Below are 14,497 nucleotides of genomic sequence, written 5' to 3'. Positions count from 1 at the left end.
CTGGCGAGCTGCTGCTTTAGTAGCAACGAAGGACAAAACAAAGTAGAAACTAGACTGAAGTGATATTTTAAAATAAATGGATGGGTTTAAAAATGTGACCATGAGTGCACTAAATCATTTCACAGAAGAAACATGTATTTATTTTAAAAATTGAACAGCAAGCAGTTTGTTTTGTTCCCGTGACCTTGTTTTCTACATTACAGAAAGCCAAATGTGCTTATATAAAATATGACTTTACATAGAGACACACTGTAGCATGCCATAAAATTGAATCTTTCTTTTTTCTTATCACTTGCTTACGACTTTCTCCTTCCTTTTATTCTTTATCCTAACTCTCTCCTATCTCTATGATTTACTCGAGTAATATTTGTCTCACACTATCTATCCGTCTCTGTGTTTTTTCAGTGCTCGGTGGACACGAATCTCGTGGGGTGCTGAGGAAAATCAGTGACATGCTGGAGGTCATCATGAAGAGGATGGATGCTCTGTCTAAACTGGGTAACACCACAGACACCCACAGGCTGGATGAGCTCAGCTCGGCCCTGGACAGGTACACCATCTTGTTTTCTAATGTGTTTCACGTTAGATACAGTTGATATAAAATGCTATCATGAAGGGGTAGGATTGACCCCAGTTCCCTGAAAGTTTCTGAGAAAGGAAGCACATTACCTGCACAATTATTAGGAAATTGCAGTAAACTGAAAGTACTGTGTTCTTCTCATTCGTTCGAGTAATGGCACTCACTATTTCAGCTCATCTCTGAAATAAGGATCATTTTTAAAAAACTAGAGGAATGGAGTGAGGGTGGTGTGTATTTGAATGAAATGTCCTTCATGTCAGTGTGTACCTCAGGCCCCACTCGAGGGGGTCACTGAGTAAAATTCCTTCACCAAAATCATTGTCCGTGTTGCAAGTTCATTCTTGACCTTGAAAACCACCACGAGGTTCCTTTTTGTAGCTGTTCAGGAGCTTTCGATCAAATCACATATTACTTTGCCTGGTTGTATTATACTTAAAATGCTTAGAAAAATAAAAGTTTTAACAATTCCATGACAAACTCCATCTGCAGACGAGGATTGTGTGATATGATCGAAAGCTCGAGGACAGCTACTGAATTGAAGTTTTAGTGAGGTTAATTGGTATACATTGTGTGTAGCTGTAAAATGACAAAGTTTGTGACCTGGCTGCCATGTTAAGAACAGTTGAGGAAATACCAAGCCCCGCCCACCAGCCGGAGCAAACTTTCTCAATTTACAGCTAAACAGTACACTACAAGATGATTCTGAAAACATTTGAGGTGAGAAATAAACATTACAGTAACAGAGTACTGATTCGTATTTGATCAGCGCTGCCTAGTTTGACTGTTTGATCGGAGTTTGCGAGTGATTAACAGCTGCCTATGTTGAATGAACAGCCAATAGGAACGCTCTCTCTCTCTCTGAAATGGCCTGTGATTGGCCAACGTTTTCCGTCACGGGCTAGATTTTTTAAAGCCTGAAAACAGAGCCATGAGGAGGTGTAGATGTATAGTTATCTCTCAGAACACTTGAAATACAATATGCTGAAAGGTTATTATGGAATTTTTGCCACATGATGCCAAAAACATTCTGCCTACTGCAGGTTTAAGCATTCAGTATGCTGTACATGCTGAATAGTATGTATGTAGTCGATGAATTTCCAGGTGCTATGGCTTGTACAGATTTGATCCAATTATTGTGACAGCCTGCCAAAAAGGACTCTCTATTAACTGCCCTAGGACATATCAGTTTTGCTGAAGTTAAAAACACATCATTTCCAGTTTTGGAGGTGGTCACTGCAGTGTTGTCAGCGGTGAAAGTGAGATGCTGTAATAGGAAAGAACAGCGGCTCAAAGCTGTCGAGGTTAAACTTGAGGTGGTCCGCAGAACATTCTGTCTAGCTCTCCAGCTCAACCTGTGTGCAAAAGGTGAATTTCATCGGCAAAGTTATGTTAAGATAAAAACACGAAGGCTGAAGAAGGCCAAGTATGAGCCCTTGGGCACCCCAGTAGAGCAGGTCCACGCTGAGAAAAGAGCCTCGCGCTACGGAAACCCAGTGTTGAAGAAGAAGATATGTGTATGAACAAACCCCACTGCCAAAGAAACTGCCATATACTGTATATATAGGGAAGAGCAGGGGTCTTGCTGGACAAGTTTTGTGTGTGTGTGTGTGTGTGTGTGTGTGCCTTCTGCGGTTGCCGTGGCAACAGACCTTTCCTCATGCCCGCACCTGCTCAGGAGTTTGAGGAGAGGAAGCACCCTCCTGTTTTCTGCCTTTGCTGTTCGTTTCCCTCCTGGACATCACATCCCTCTTCCTCGCAGCCGGGTAAATATCGCTTCTGAAGTCAACTTCAATAGAGCCTGCACTGCCTCTCACACAATAATGTAACCACCAATGTGATAATATATTAAAAGGTATTGAAATACTATTTAAAAATGTACAATATGTCTGGCCACTGTATAATTAATGCTGACCATAAATGATGAGCAATGACAGGAGAGATGCGACGCCTCACCTGGCCTGCTTTTCAAAAAGCCTGGGGGGAATATTTATTGTATTATGGCCAAAACGCTGCATACATTTATATGTGTCTGCAGTTTTAGTTTACTCAGAATTTAATTTTCTCTACAAAAATGCCGCGTGGTTTAACTCTCAGTCATATAGTTTTTACAATCATTTAATTGGCCTCTCAGGGATTAACTGGAAAATGTTACAGTGACAAAGGCCGAATAGTTTTAAAACTGTTCTGGTGGTAACGGCGTATCTCATACTAATACTTCTTGGCTACCCATTTACCTCATTCAGGTGATTAAAAAACTCTGCATGGCTCAAGGTCAGGGGTTGACCCTGGAGATTAGTGTGAGATCTTCAGGCAGGAGAAACTTTGCCCAGCTGATATATCGTTAAAAAAGTAATTAGGTTGTCCTCTTACTCTTCACCAGCTGATAGCCCCTCCTGGGTCAGAGTCCCTGCAGTGTATACGGGATGGTTCTGATCACAGATGTCTGTCTGCACAAGCGAAAGCTTCTGTGCCACTGCATAATAATCATAACTCTGTGTGTGTGTGTGTGTGTGTGTGTGTGTGTGTGTTACTGTAATGTATGTCGGTGTGTCTGTGTAATTGGCAATTAATTTATGCTGACCTGCTAGTTTAAAGTATAGACGAGAGGGTTTGGCTACCACTTGCCTCCTGGGCACCACATGTAAAAAAAAAAATTAAATTGAGGTTTAGGATTATGTTAAGTTATGCATATAAGCACAGTTAGATCGCTGTCCCCTGGCACACTCGCAGAAATACACGCTGCCTCAATGAAATCACAGTTTTACTGCTTGATCTCAGAACCACCGTTCCATTAGTTCTCGTGAGTTTCCACGTTCACAGCTCTTTAATGAGCAATGTAAATTCCAGAAATACTACTACGTAACAAGAGGGCTCATTAAAATATTTAATTTGTGTGTTTGTTGTCATGTAAAACAGGGCAATGATGCAGTAGTTCCATCTATGAATGTTGGTCAATCATAACGCAGGCAGCACACATCATTAAGGTCACAGTTGGTAACTTTGAGCAAATATGATAAAAAACGTATTGTTTATAAAACGGGCACTGACAGTAGTGCATGTGACCGATAATCTGTGAAAAACTAAATCATGTTCCTCTGCCTCCTCCTGTGCTCCTAATAGAGAGGCGAAGTCCCTCAATTTCCGGTGGACCCCATGGGACCTTACTTTGGAAAAAATATGTATAGTAGTCAATGAGGAGAGACAAATATTTTTTTTTGATCCCATTGGAATTGCTCCATGAATCACACATAGGATGTTTGTCAATTTAAAAGATAATTTTGCAAGTCAAGAAAGTCTCAGTACGCCGTGGGTTTGTCGTAGTATCATTTAGTTTTGTGTGAAACCGCTCAGTGAACTACATCTCTCGTCTCGCACAATATATGTCACCAACACTTAGCTATGTTCCACGCACAGATGAAACGTTATCTTACCTGATGTGTTTTATCCAGCGACTCCTGGTCTTTTTAACGGCCGTAAGAGAAAGAACGAGCGAGACCCGTTGCTGGTGTTAGTACATCCCAGTACGAAACACACAGGCATCATAACTTCAGCAAGAAAGACACCACTTACGCTACTTTTGGGTGTGTCACCTTTCTAATGACGTATTTTCACAGACTGATACTTAAACAGTTTTACATCAAACTGACTTTCCTGACCTGCAAAATTATGTTTTAAATTGACAAACATCATACAGACGTAGGCAAAGTTGTTGGTAACGTTCCGTTAAAGAGAGAAAAACCCACAATGGTCACTGAAATAACTTGAAACTGACAAAAGTAATAATAAATAAAAATTCACTGAAAATGAACTAATGAAAATCAGATATTGTTTTTGAATTGTGGATCAACAGAATCATTTTAAAAAACAAACTAATGAAACTGGCCTAGACAAAAATGATGGTAGCCCTAGAAAAGATTGAAAATAATTTGACCATAGGGACATATTAAACTAAGGTGTGTCCTGTAATTAGCATCACAGGTGTCTTCAAACTTGTAATCAGTCAGTCTGCCTATTTAAAGGGTGAAAAGTAGTCACTGTGCTGTTTGGTATCATGGTGTGTACCACACTGAACATGGACCACAGAAAGCTAAGGAGAGAGTTGTCTCAGGAGATCAGAAAGAACATTATAGACCTTCATGTTAAAGGTAAAGGCTATAAGACCATCTCCAAGCAGCTTGACGTTCCTGTGACTACAGCTGCACATATTATTCAGAAGTTTAAGGTCCATGGGACTGTAGCCAACCTCCCTGGACGTGGCCGCAAGAGGAAAATTGATGACATATTGAAGAGACGGATAACACGAATGGTAACCAAAGAGCCTAGAACAACTTCCAAAGAGATTAGAGGTGAACTCCAAGGTCAAGGTACATCAGTGTCAGATCACACCATCCGTCACTGTTTGAGCCAAAGTGGACTTAATGGAAGACAACCGAGGAGGACGCCAAATCATAAAAAAGCGAGACTGGAATTTTCCAAAATGCATATTGACAAGCCACAAAGCTTCTGGGAGAATGTCCTTTGGACAGATGAGACAAAACTGGAGCTTTTTGGCAAGTCACATCAGCTCTATGTTCACAGACGAAGAGATGAAGCATCCAAAGAAAAGAACACTGTACCTAATGTGAAACATGGAGGAGGCTCGGTTATGTTATGGGGCTGCTTTGTTGCATCTGGCACAGGGTGTCTTGAATCTGTGCAGGGTGCAATGAAATCTCAAGACTATCAAGGCATTCTGGAGCGAAATGTGCTGCCCAGTGTCAGAAAGCTTGGTCTCAGTTGCAGGTCATGGGTCCTCAAACAGGATAATGACCCAAAACACAGCTAAAAACACCCAAGAATGGCTAAGAACAAAACATTGGACTATTCTGAAGTGGCCTTCTATGAGCCCTGATCTAAATCCTATTGAACATCTGTGGAAGGAGCTGAAACATGCTGTCTGGAGAAGGCACCCTTCAAACCTGAGACAGCTGGAGCAGTTTGCTCACGAGGAGTGGGCCAACATACCTGTCGACAGGTGCAGAAGTCTCATTGAGAGTTACAGAAATCGCTTGTTTGCAGTGATTGCCTCAAAAGGTTGTGCAACAAAATATTAAGTTAATGTTACCATCATTTTTGTCTAGGCCAGTTTCATTAGTTTGTTTTTTTAAATGATTCTGTTGAACCACAATTCAAAAACAATATCTGATTTTCATTAGTTCATTTTCAGTGAATTTTTATTTATTATTACTTTTGTCAGTTTCAAGTTATTTCAGTGACCATTGTGGGTTTTTCTCTCTTTAACGGAACGTTACCAACAACTTTGCCTACGTCTGTATGTGTACATCATGGCGCAATTCAAACGGGATCAAAAAAATTAATTGTCTCTTGCCATTGACTGCCGTACATACTTTTTCCAAAATAAGGTCCCATGGTGGTCCAGCAGAAGGAGCAGAACTTCACCTCTCTATGGCATTTGCGATATTTTATTGCGCCTGAACAAAAACAACCAATCAGAGCTGAGTAGTCTCTAACGCATCTGTCAATCACTGCTCACAAACTCTGATCAAACTGTCAAACTAGGCAGCGCTGATCAAATATGTATCAAGATTCTGTTACTGTAATGGCTATTTCTCTCCTCAAATATTTTCAGAATTGGTATTTTACTGTGCTGTTAAACGAGAACGTTTGTGACCCCGGCCACCATGTTGAAAACAGTCGAGCCAAAAACCAAGCACCGCTCACCGGCCGCAGCAAACTTTTCTAATTTTTTTCAATAGGAATCGGATTTTATTCCTCAGAGGTCTTTCTCAGGAATATTTAATAATGCATTGCATAAATCCATTAACCATTAATGGAGGTCGTTGCAGTGCATTCCTAAGGTGTTGCGGCAAATGCTAAAACATTTACCCACTTTTCTTTTGAAGTTCATTGTTACACAGAAGGATAACATTTGGTAAGATGATGTCTCTTCTCCTTTGGTGTTTGCAGCTTGTAGAGCAGATGGAGCAGATACTATACATCATGTATGGTATATGCATTCATATATATAACTCAGGCTCTGGGGTGAGATGAAACTTTAAGACTGAGCTCCTGGTCTGAACAAAGTTTCAGATAATTGGCTGTTCTCTGTTTCCTCATAGACACGTTACAGATTTCCCAAATCTCTTAGAACTATAACACTGTCTTGTCTTTATTCTCTCCGCGTTTCATCCCCTATATCTCCTCATCCATTGTAAATATTGCTTCCTGATTGTTTTGCCAACAGCTTTCAGGCCACAGAGGTCAAGTGCAGTGAAACACATTTGCTAACAACCTAATTGTCTTCTGTTTTCATGTCCCCCCGGGGACTCGCTTTAATATGCCAAGCTACTTTTTTTTTTTTATCTTAACAAATAAATTATCTGTCAGTGTTTTTAAAAGCCTTTTTTCGATTTCACGCCTCAAGTTCTAGACAATTAGCATTTCTTCCACTACTTCACGCTCACTGTGAAGGCTGGAAAAACAACAAATACAGCTGGATGGAAGGGAGCAATAAAATAAATATAGTGTGTCCTCTTTCTTTTGAAGGTGCCCTGATTGCAGTTTTGAAGAGAATTAAAAGTCATTACAAGTGTTGTCGCTGGAATAACTTGAGATATTCTCTTTGTCTTTGTGATGTGCGTGATCAGGATTCAGCCTATCGGGCTGGTGGAGCGGATTCAGGCCATAGCCCAGAACATGTCTGACATGGCGGTGAGGGTGGAGCAGATCCTACAGCGCAGCATGGCCAGCAACAGAGGTACGATTTAAAAAAACAAAACACACACACACATCCTGCCCACTCACACACCTGGAGAATACCAAATATAGCCATAACCCCTCAGATGAATCGCCCCCGTCCATTTCAAATCCATCCAATCTCGAGACACTTTTCCCCTCTGCCCACATAAGCCCGGCTGTCAAGCCTGGATCCAGCCCAACACTTGAATGCACAATTTATGTCCGACGATGCTGGTTGATCATATAGAACATGACAGACATTATTCACGGCACATTACCCGTTCAAATAGCAAGCCACTGTTTGTGTCAGGGGTGTACTTCACAGTACGGTGCTCCATTGTTGCTGCCATATCACAACCACACGACTACAGGATGTTTAAAACATGATGATGAATCACTGCCCAGTTAATGGGATCCAGGCATGTCAGCTTTCTTTATTAGCCTTCACTCCCAATTTCTTTATTGGGCACAGAATAGAAATCGGACGGCCAACTTAATTCGCAATTCAATTCCACCCGTCTATTCGCTACGTTGCACTTTATGACTGAAAGCTATTCACCTCACTGTCTCATTAAAATGTATCAGATAATGTGCCTGTTGTCACACTGTCTGATATAATTTAAATAAAGCTGATGTGAACCTGGCTAAGTTTTGACAGCAGCAGGCAGCAGCACTTTTCATCGTGAGAGGTCTGCCGTTATCATGATAATCAGACAGAATGGCTGGCAATTATTTGTCTGTGATTGTGCTCTCCGACGCTTGGCAGGATGCTGGCGGAGGAGCTGCAACCGCTCCTTTAATTAGGCTCACTAGTGCCGGGCTTCGAGGAGAAGAAAGGAGGGGAAAAGGAAGGAGAGGATAGGAGAGGCAGGGAGAAAGAGGAACGAGTGAAAGCGGCGGAAAGAGACAGGAAAGATGGGATGGAAAAGGGGGAAAAAAAGAGGATTTGTGATTTTTATGAATCACACTAATGCAGTCTATCTATAGAAAATCCAGCAAGTGGGATGGAACAGAGACTTGGCCATTCAGCAGGGGAGGCCAAGCTTTTACAGGAGCTTGTTAGCTGGCTCTACTCTCTAATTTATCTCTGTTCATCCCAAAGGCTGCAGGGTATACGCTGTGATGCAAAAGACAAACAGACTTAATGCTCAGGGGAAGCGCTGTAAAGACCTGTTTGATCAATATAAGCCCTGTTCAGTCTTGGGAAGTCCAACGCTAATGATAAGTCTGTCTATATAAATGGTATGAAGCTGGGTGTTGAATTGCAAAATTAAACCTTACATACAATCTGACAGATTCTAGATAATTGATCACAACAGATGCTTTGATTTGATCAACCAAAGATGTAAAAACACAGTAGATATGTTGGATGTGCTTTGCAAGTTTTATAACCGTCCTCTATGTGTTTGACTTTTGTGTCTGTGTGGGGGGTAAAATAAACAACAATGCAGCTTTTGTCCTGATTTGTGTCGATGTCTAATGGGTGTTGTCTTTTTGTTGGCGCGCGTGTGTATAGGCTTTGATAAATACCCTACATTTTTCTTTTCTCCAGTCAGGGACGGAACATTAGGACAATGTGAGGTTCCCAAAGATCCCCGTTATCCCGACTGCCCCAGCAAGATGGATGTAAGTCTTCACATTGAATCTCACTTAAGTCCAAACAATTTCACACAGAGAGCGAATTCCCCCCCACTGTCCTTCCTTGGGGACTCACCTTGGTGGTGGTGCAACATAAATTTTGTATAATAAGATAAGAGGTTGTATAAAGGCGCCTTTGTGGAGAACTGGGTTGTCTGAGTGACAAAGAAAAACAGGAAAAGAAAACAAAAGGTGGTTTTATAAACACGCTGCATACAGTATATCATTTACATCATACTTGCCAACACTCTGGATTTTCCCGGGAGACTCCCGTTCTTTATTCTCCTCTCCCGGGTTCTTCCCAGGGTCACAATTCTCCTGTTTTTTCTCTTGATTTTCACACCCTTTTTCCCCATTTCGTTATATCAACTTGTTTCTGGCACTGCACAGTGTATATAAGCCCTACTGTTTCCGCCTGGACGTCAATAGAGCTACACCAAATGTCGTATCCCGGCGGAAGAGAGCTGTTCGCGACCCAACATGATTTGATCTGTGCTCACCGCACATCACAGCGTGCAGTGCCCAAAGTTGGGCTTTGCTTGACACAGTGAAAGGCGTCGTGGTGCAACGCAAATCGTTAGAAATATTGGGTTTTAAAGCGCGATGGTGCCGTTGTTGCGTTGTCTCTGAATGGGTTTTCAGTGAGTAAGAGACGGAGAGATAAATCAAGAGTACTAAGAGATAGTAATAGTCAAGCAGGGGCAAAAAAAATTATAAAAACTGATGAATATTACCTAGTTTATGTCAGAGATTCACACAAGTGCACGCCAGAGGGGTGAAGTTTCAGTTTTCTTTCCTGAGAATTATATTATTATTATTCAAAGTAGGCCTATTTAACATAAAAATGCTGCTGCAGTGTACTTCAATTCTCTAAAAGTCACCAGAATGCAGGAAACAAAGTCTCTGAAACTAATTTTTTCTGTGGAGGACCTCCAAGTTTTGAAATCCTCCCTATTTTTGAAGTCTCAGGTTTGGCAAGTTTGATATATATATATATATATATACATTGTAAGAATTACAGCCTATATCAGCAGTAGCCACAGCAGAAAACTGCAGTGTGTACAATACAAGCATAAATGATACAGCATGTCCAAAGTGTGCTTCTTTCTGTTAACACGCGTGGAAATCGGTGAAGAAAGAAAAGCTCAGGATTTGAAGTGAAATATGCACCTTCTGTTCAATATATAACCGTAGCTAAGACGTAGTATAGAAAAACAAACAAGGTGCACTGTTGTTTATTCTTAGTATCACAATTATTATGTTTATGCATGAAGTAGGTCTCCATAAATATATGCCAGTCAGTCCCACACCATATGAATGCACTATACACATACAATATGTACAAATTAGAGATAGTTCTGGTTTGTGTGGGCGGTACAAGTCACCTGCTTTAGTATAACCTCACAGTTTCAGGCGTCGTTGAACAGAAAACAACTTAAGTTACGTCAGCAAAACACAGAGGACGCTGTACCCTGGAGGGGGAGTAAGATGGATGCTCCATTAGCTCCCTACCACCTCATGAAAGCCATCCAGACTAATAACAAAACCAGACGTTTTTAAGTACCCTGTCTGCTTCCTCTCCTTGGACACTCTTTGCAGCCTACGGTGCGTGTCGGAAAATTAGTTGACCTGAACGCCGCAAACAAAATCTGCCCTCTCTCTCTCTAACGTCTTCATCCCGTTAGTTACCCTGCTGGACGACCTCGTCGCGCCGTTTTGCTGACTCCACCTGTGAGCGGGAAGCCATGAAAGCTCTGTCGATTATCTGGGGTACTTGACCACAGAGCATCAAAGGTTCATGTAGTCCCCTTAACCTACATAACGTCATATTAATAAAGTTTTTTTTCTGTGCATGTACCTCACATTAAAAGACCAGAGGCATCAAATTGAAGTTAAAATGTAAGAGTGAAGAATGACAGCAGAGAGTTACAAAATGATGAGAGGACACAAGGGATGCGTTTTTAACCAGCCTTTAGTCAAATGTAAGGATTTGCTATTACCTAAGTAGTGCCCTAAGAGTGTTTTTGAGAGACAACTGTTTGGGTTTTTGTCTTCCAGTGGATGCGAGCCCGTTGGACCTCGGACCCTTGCTATGCCTTCTATGGCGTGGACGGCTCCGATTGCTCCTTCCTCGTCTACCTGAGCGAGGTGGAGTGGTTCTGCCCCCCGCTGGCCTGGAGGAACCAGACTGCTACACCCACCCTGAAGCCTCCGCCCAAGAAACAGGTAACACAACATTTCCATATCATAAGTGTTTTAATTTCACAACACTGTTGGCTCAAGAAGGGAAAAAATAGGAACAGAGCAGAGACTTTAATCCAAGTTCTTTGAAAGCAGAAGCAGCCAGGAACACGATAGCCTGTTTCTCAAGTGGGAGGCCAACAAGGGAGCGTGTCCTCGTTTCTGTACGAGAGACTGCTGGTTTGTTTCACACCTGTTCAGAGTGAAGAGAAGATCCTGGGGAAAAGTATAAAACTCTCTTAAATGTTAGCTGGGAGTGAAAAGACCCAGCTGACGACGCATGTTAGTGTGCACTCTTCACGTGCCAAGTTAGTCATAGTCAATAGAGAATTGAGAATGACAAAGAAAAATATAAACAGCACAGTGCAAAAAGGCTCTCAAAAACAAGAAAAAGCAATACAATGGGGGGAAATATCACTTTAAATAAGCAAAATTATCAGCCAACAGATGAGGAAAATTTCACTTGCCAAGATTTTGTAAGACGAGTAAAAATATCTAGTCTCAAAGAATCCACAGACATCTTAAAACCAGTACAGCTACACTAAAAAAAAGTACCGTTTTCTAGATGCAAAGAAAGATTTAAGATTGTTTTCCTCAGTATGTACGGAAATGTGCTCGGATTTAGCAAAAGCTAGTGCTGTTGTCTTGAAATACGGCTATATATTTAGGAATTACATCTCAAAACCAGTGCAGCTACACTAAAAACAAGTACATTTGTCTAGATAGAAATAAAAGATTTAATATATTTTTCCCAAACCTATTAATATCCACATTGAGGTCTCTTTTAGACAAGCCAGCCAAATCACAATTTTCTGTCCCCACAGGATGCTAAACACCAAGGTGCTGTCGAAATCCTGCTATTGTAGATTTGGTAGCCTCACACTGACACCACAGAGTGCTTTTTTACTTATTCCCCCAAGTTCAAGGAGAGCAGTTATTGCTTCATCTTTTGATCAATAGCTCCTGGGAGAATCTGAATAAGTGCACACTGTCACTCCCAGTTTTCATTGCTGTTTGCCTTTCTGCATCGTTTGGTTCTTATTTTCAGCATCAATAGATGATGCATTGTGCTGCTTTCCAATCACTCCTCCCGGTCTATCCCACCGTTCGCCCCTCCTCTCTCTTTCTCCCCAGAGTAATGTACAGCCGGCACGACGGGCCCTGATGTGAATTCATTCTGCAGTTCTACCTTCTGCTCTAATTGCCAGCCTGTATTCACTGAGACTAATCCCAAGGCTTCCCTTGGGTACGCTGCATTTTTTTGCTGTGCCGCACACAAAGTTGCTCTTGAGAGCAATAATTCACCTGCATTGTGAGAGTACAGTACGGCTCTGCATATTGATTTTGTCTTTGAGAGAGTGCGTGCGTTTTTGAGAGAGGCAGACAGTCTGCGTTTGTGCGCATCAGATTCCTCTTCAGTGTATCTCTAAGCCCTCTGTGCTCCCCCATGCAGTTACTCCATTGATTAATACTCGCATGCTGGTATTGCACTGTGATGCAGTGATTATAGTGGGCAGAGGAGGAGATGTAAAATGAGAGCAGACTATTTATGAGGATGATCCAGGAATCCCTCAGGCAACCTGTCTGAGAAGCCTAGCCACAGGGCTCTGGCAGATAACAGGATATGACAGGCTCTGTGTGCTACATACAGTCTCCTCTAATAAAAAGAAAACGGCCTTATAACGACGTTTCTGGTATTCACATTTATAAATCTGAGCCTGTTCTTTTAGTATTTTCTGGAGTAGAACATCTGTACAAGGTCTTCATAAAAAAAAGGAAGCACTGGCTTATGAAAAGAAGTTCTCTACACTTCTGATCCTCTCCAGCTATTTTTATTGTTCCTGTCTTCCAGGCTGCTTTCCAGTCTGACATCGGGGCTCTGCTGGAGAAGGTGGGCACCGGGAAGGAGTCACTGAGCTTCATGAAGAGACGCATACGCAGGATGGCAGCACAGTGGGCCTCCGCCGCTCGACGGCTGGATGACAAGCTCCGCAACCACTGGAGGGAGCAGAAAAGGGTGAATATACGAGGCGCGCACACACAAACACACACATGCGCTTCTGCACACACTGGAGGATGAAAGTGTGGGATGAGAGAACAAGTCAGTGTTGTGGTTTCATCTTTTCAAAGCGTTGTGGTCGCAAACAGACTGCAGATGACGAGCCAGTAAAAACAAAAAAGTGCTTTTCTCACTTTCAACTGATTTTTTTTTCTGTAAGTCTGGAAACATATTCCTCAACTCCAAATTTAGGCATGAAAGAGAGAAAAAAAACTCTTAGTACAGGATGTTTTGGATCAAACATCAGAAAGCCAGACAGCCTTTTAATGGCCACATGCCAGGCTGCTAAGTTACCAGAACAGCAGCGAGTTTGTTGCACTAACATGCTCGTTTATCTTCAGCTACACGGTGTGAATGTTGAGTTACAGACATACAGTAAGTAGATAATGATGCATCGATTGGCTATAGTGCTCTTTCACCACTGACATTTATTACAAGGACATTTCCACAAAGTGTCCAAGAGCGCTGCCTGCTGGAACAGACGTCTGATGAAATGACATTAGACCCCCTCCTGGCATATATATTAAAACCTACAACCTACAAGACACTATAACTTGTAAGGAATTAACCCCCAGAAAAGTGTTGGAAATATCCAGTAAATGTTTCAGAACTTCCCACACTCGGTGATTCAAACTGCTACACTTTCATCCCTCAATTGCCGAGTTATTTTTGCGTTTTGGCGGCTCTTTGATATGTTGATGACACATGATGATTTGTCTGGTTTTGAAATGAAATGCTGCCAGTGGGGTGCCGGCAGTCTTCGTTTGCTTTGAGCTTCTCAGTGTTTTTCTGGTCCAGAATATACTGGTAAAAATAACCCCGCTGTTAAACTCTCAACCAATCAATCAGTCCACTTTGTTTCAGACCCACAGAGATTATAAGAAATGAAATAACTCTAACATAATGTGTGCAGCTTTTAGTCTACCTTATCCACTCTACACTCACATTTATATACAACATAAGGTTCCTCATCACTGCCTGACATGTGGGAGCATTTACGCTGACGGACATATGACTAACACCGTAAAATAGTGTATAGTGTGGGTATAGAAATAGTGTTGCACACACCACAACATCCTCATTGCAACACTATTTTTACACCCACGTTATAGGTGAGCAGTGAATGAGAGCATACAGTAATTTGAAAGATAGAGACCTTCACATCTGTTGAACACATGTGGAAAGTACTGTATGTATTAACTAGAGAATATACAGTAACCCTGTTCATGATATATACAGTA

General features: G+C 41.7%; 1 protein-coding gene across 1 annotated transcript in view; it reads left to right on the top strand.

Annotated features, from left to right (window-relative positions):
• Positions 1-14,497, top strand: part of mgat5b (alpha-1,6-mannosylglycoprotein 6-beta-N-acetylglucosaminyltransferase B) — a 66,441-nt gene that overhangs the window by 12,061 nt on the left and 39,883 nt on the right. Inside the window, exons 3-7 of the mRNA XM_074655226.1 lie at positions 406-550; positions 7,228-7,337; positions 8,871-8,944; positions 11,015-11,182; positions 13,050-13,214. Of these exons, the coding sequence (XP_074511327.1) occupies positions 406-550; positions 7,228-7,337; positions 8,871-8,944; positions 11,015-11,182; positions 13,050-13,214 (662 nt within the window). The remainder of the gene's footprint in view (positions 1-405; positions 551-7,227; positions 7,338-8,870; positions 8,945-11,014; positions 11,183-13,049; positions 13,215-14,497) is intronic.

The sequence above is a fragment of the Sebastes fasciatus genome, chromosome 13 (genome assembly GCF_043250625.1).
Source record: "Sebastes fasciatus isolate fSebFas1 chromosome 13, fSebFas1.pri, whole genome shotgun sequence".
In the NCBI taxonomy this organism is placed as follows: Eukaryota; Metazoa; Chordata; class Actinopteri; order Perciformes; family Sebastidae; genus Sebastes; species Sebastes fasciatus.
This window is presented reverse-complemented; position numbering and strand designations above follow the sequence as displayed.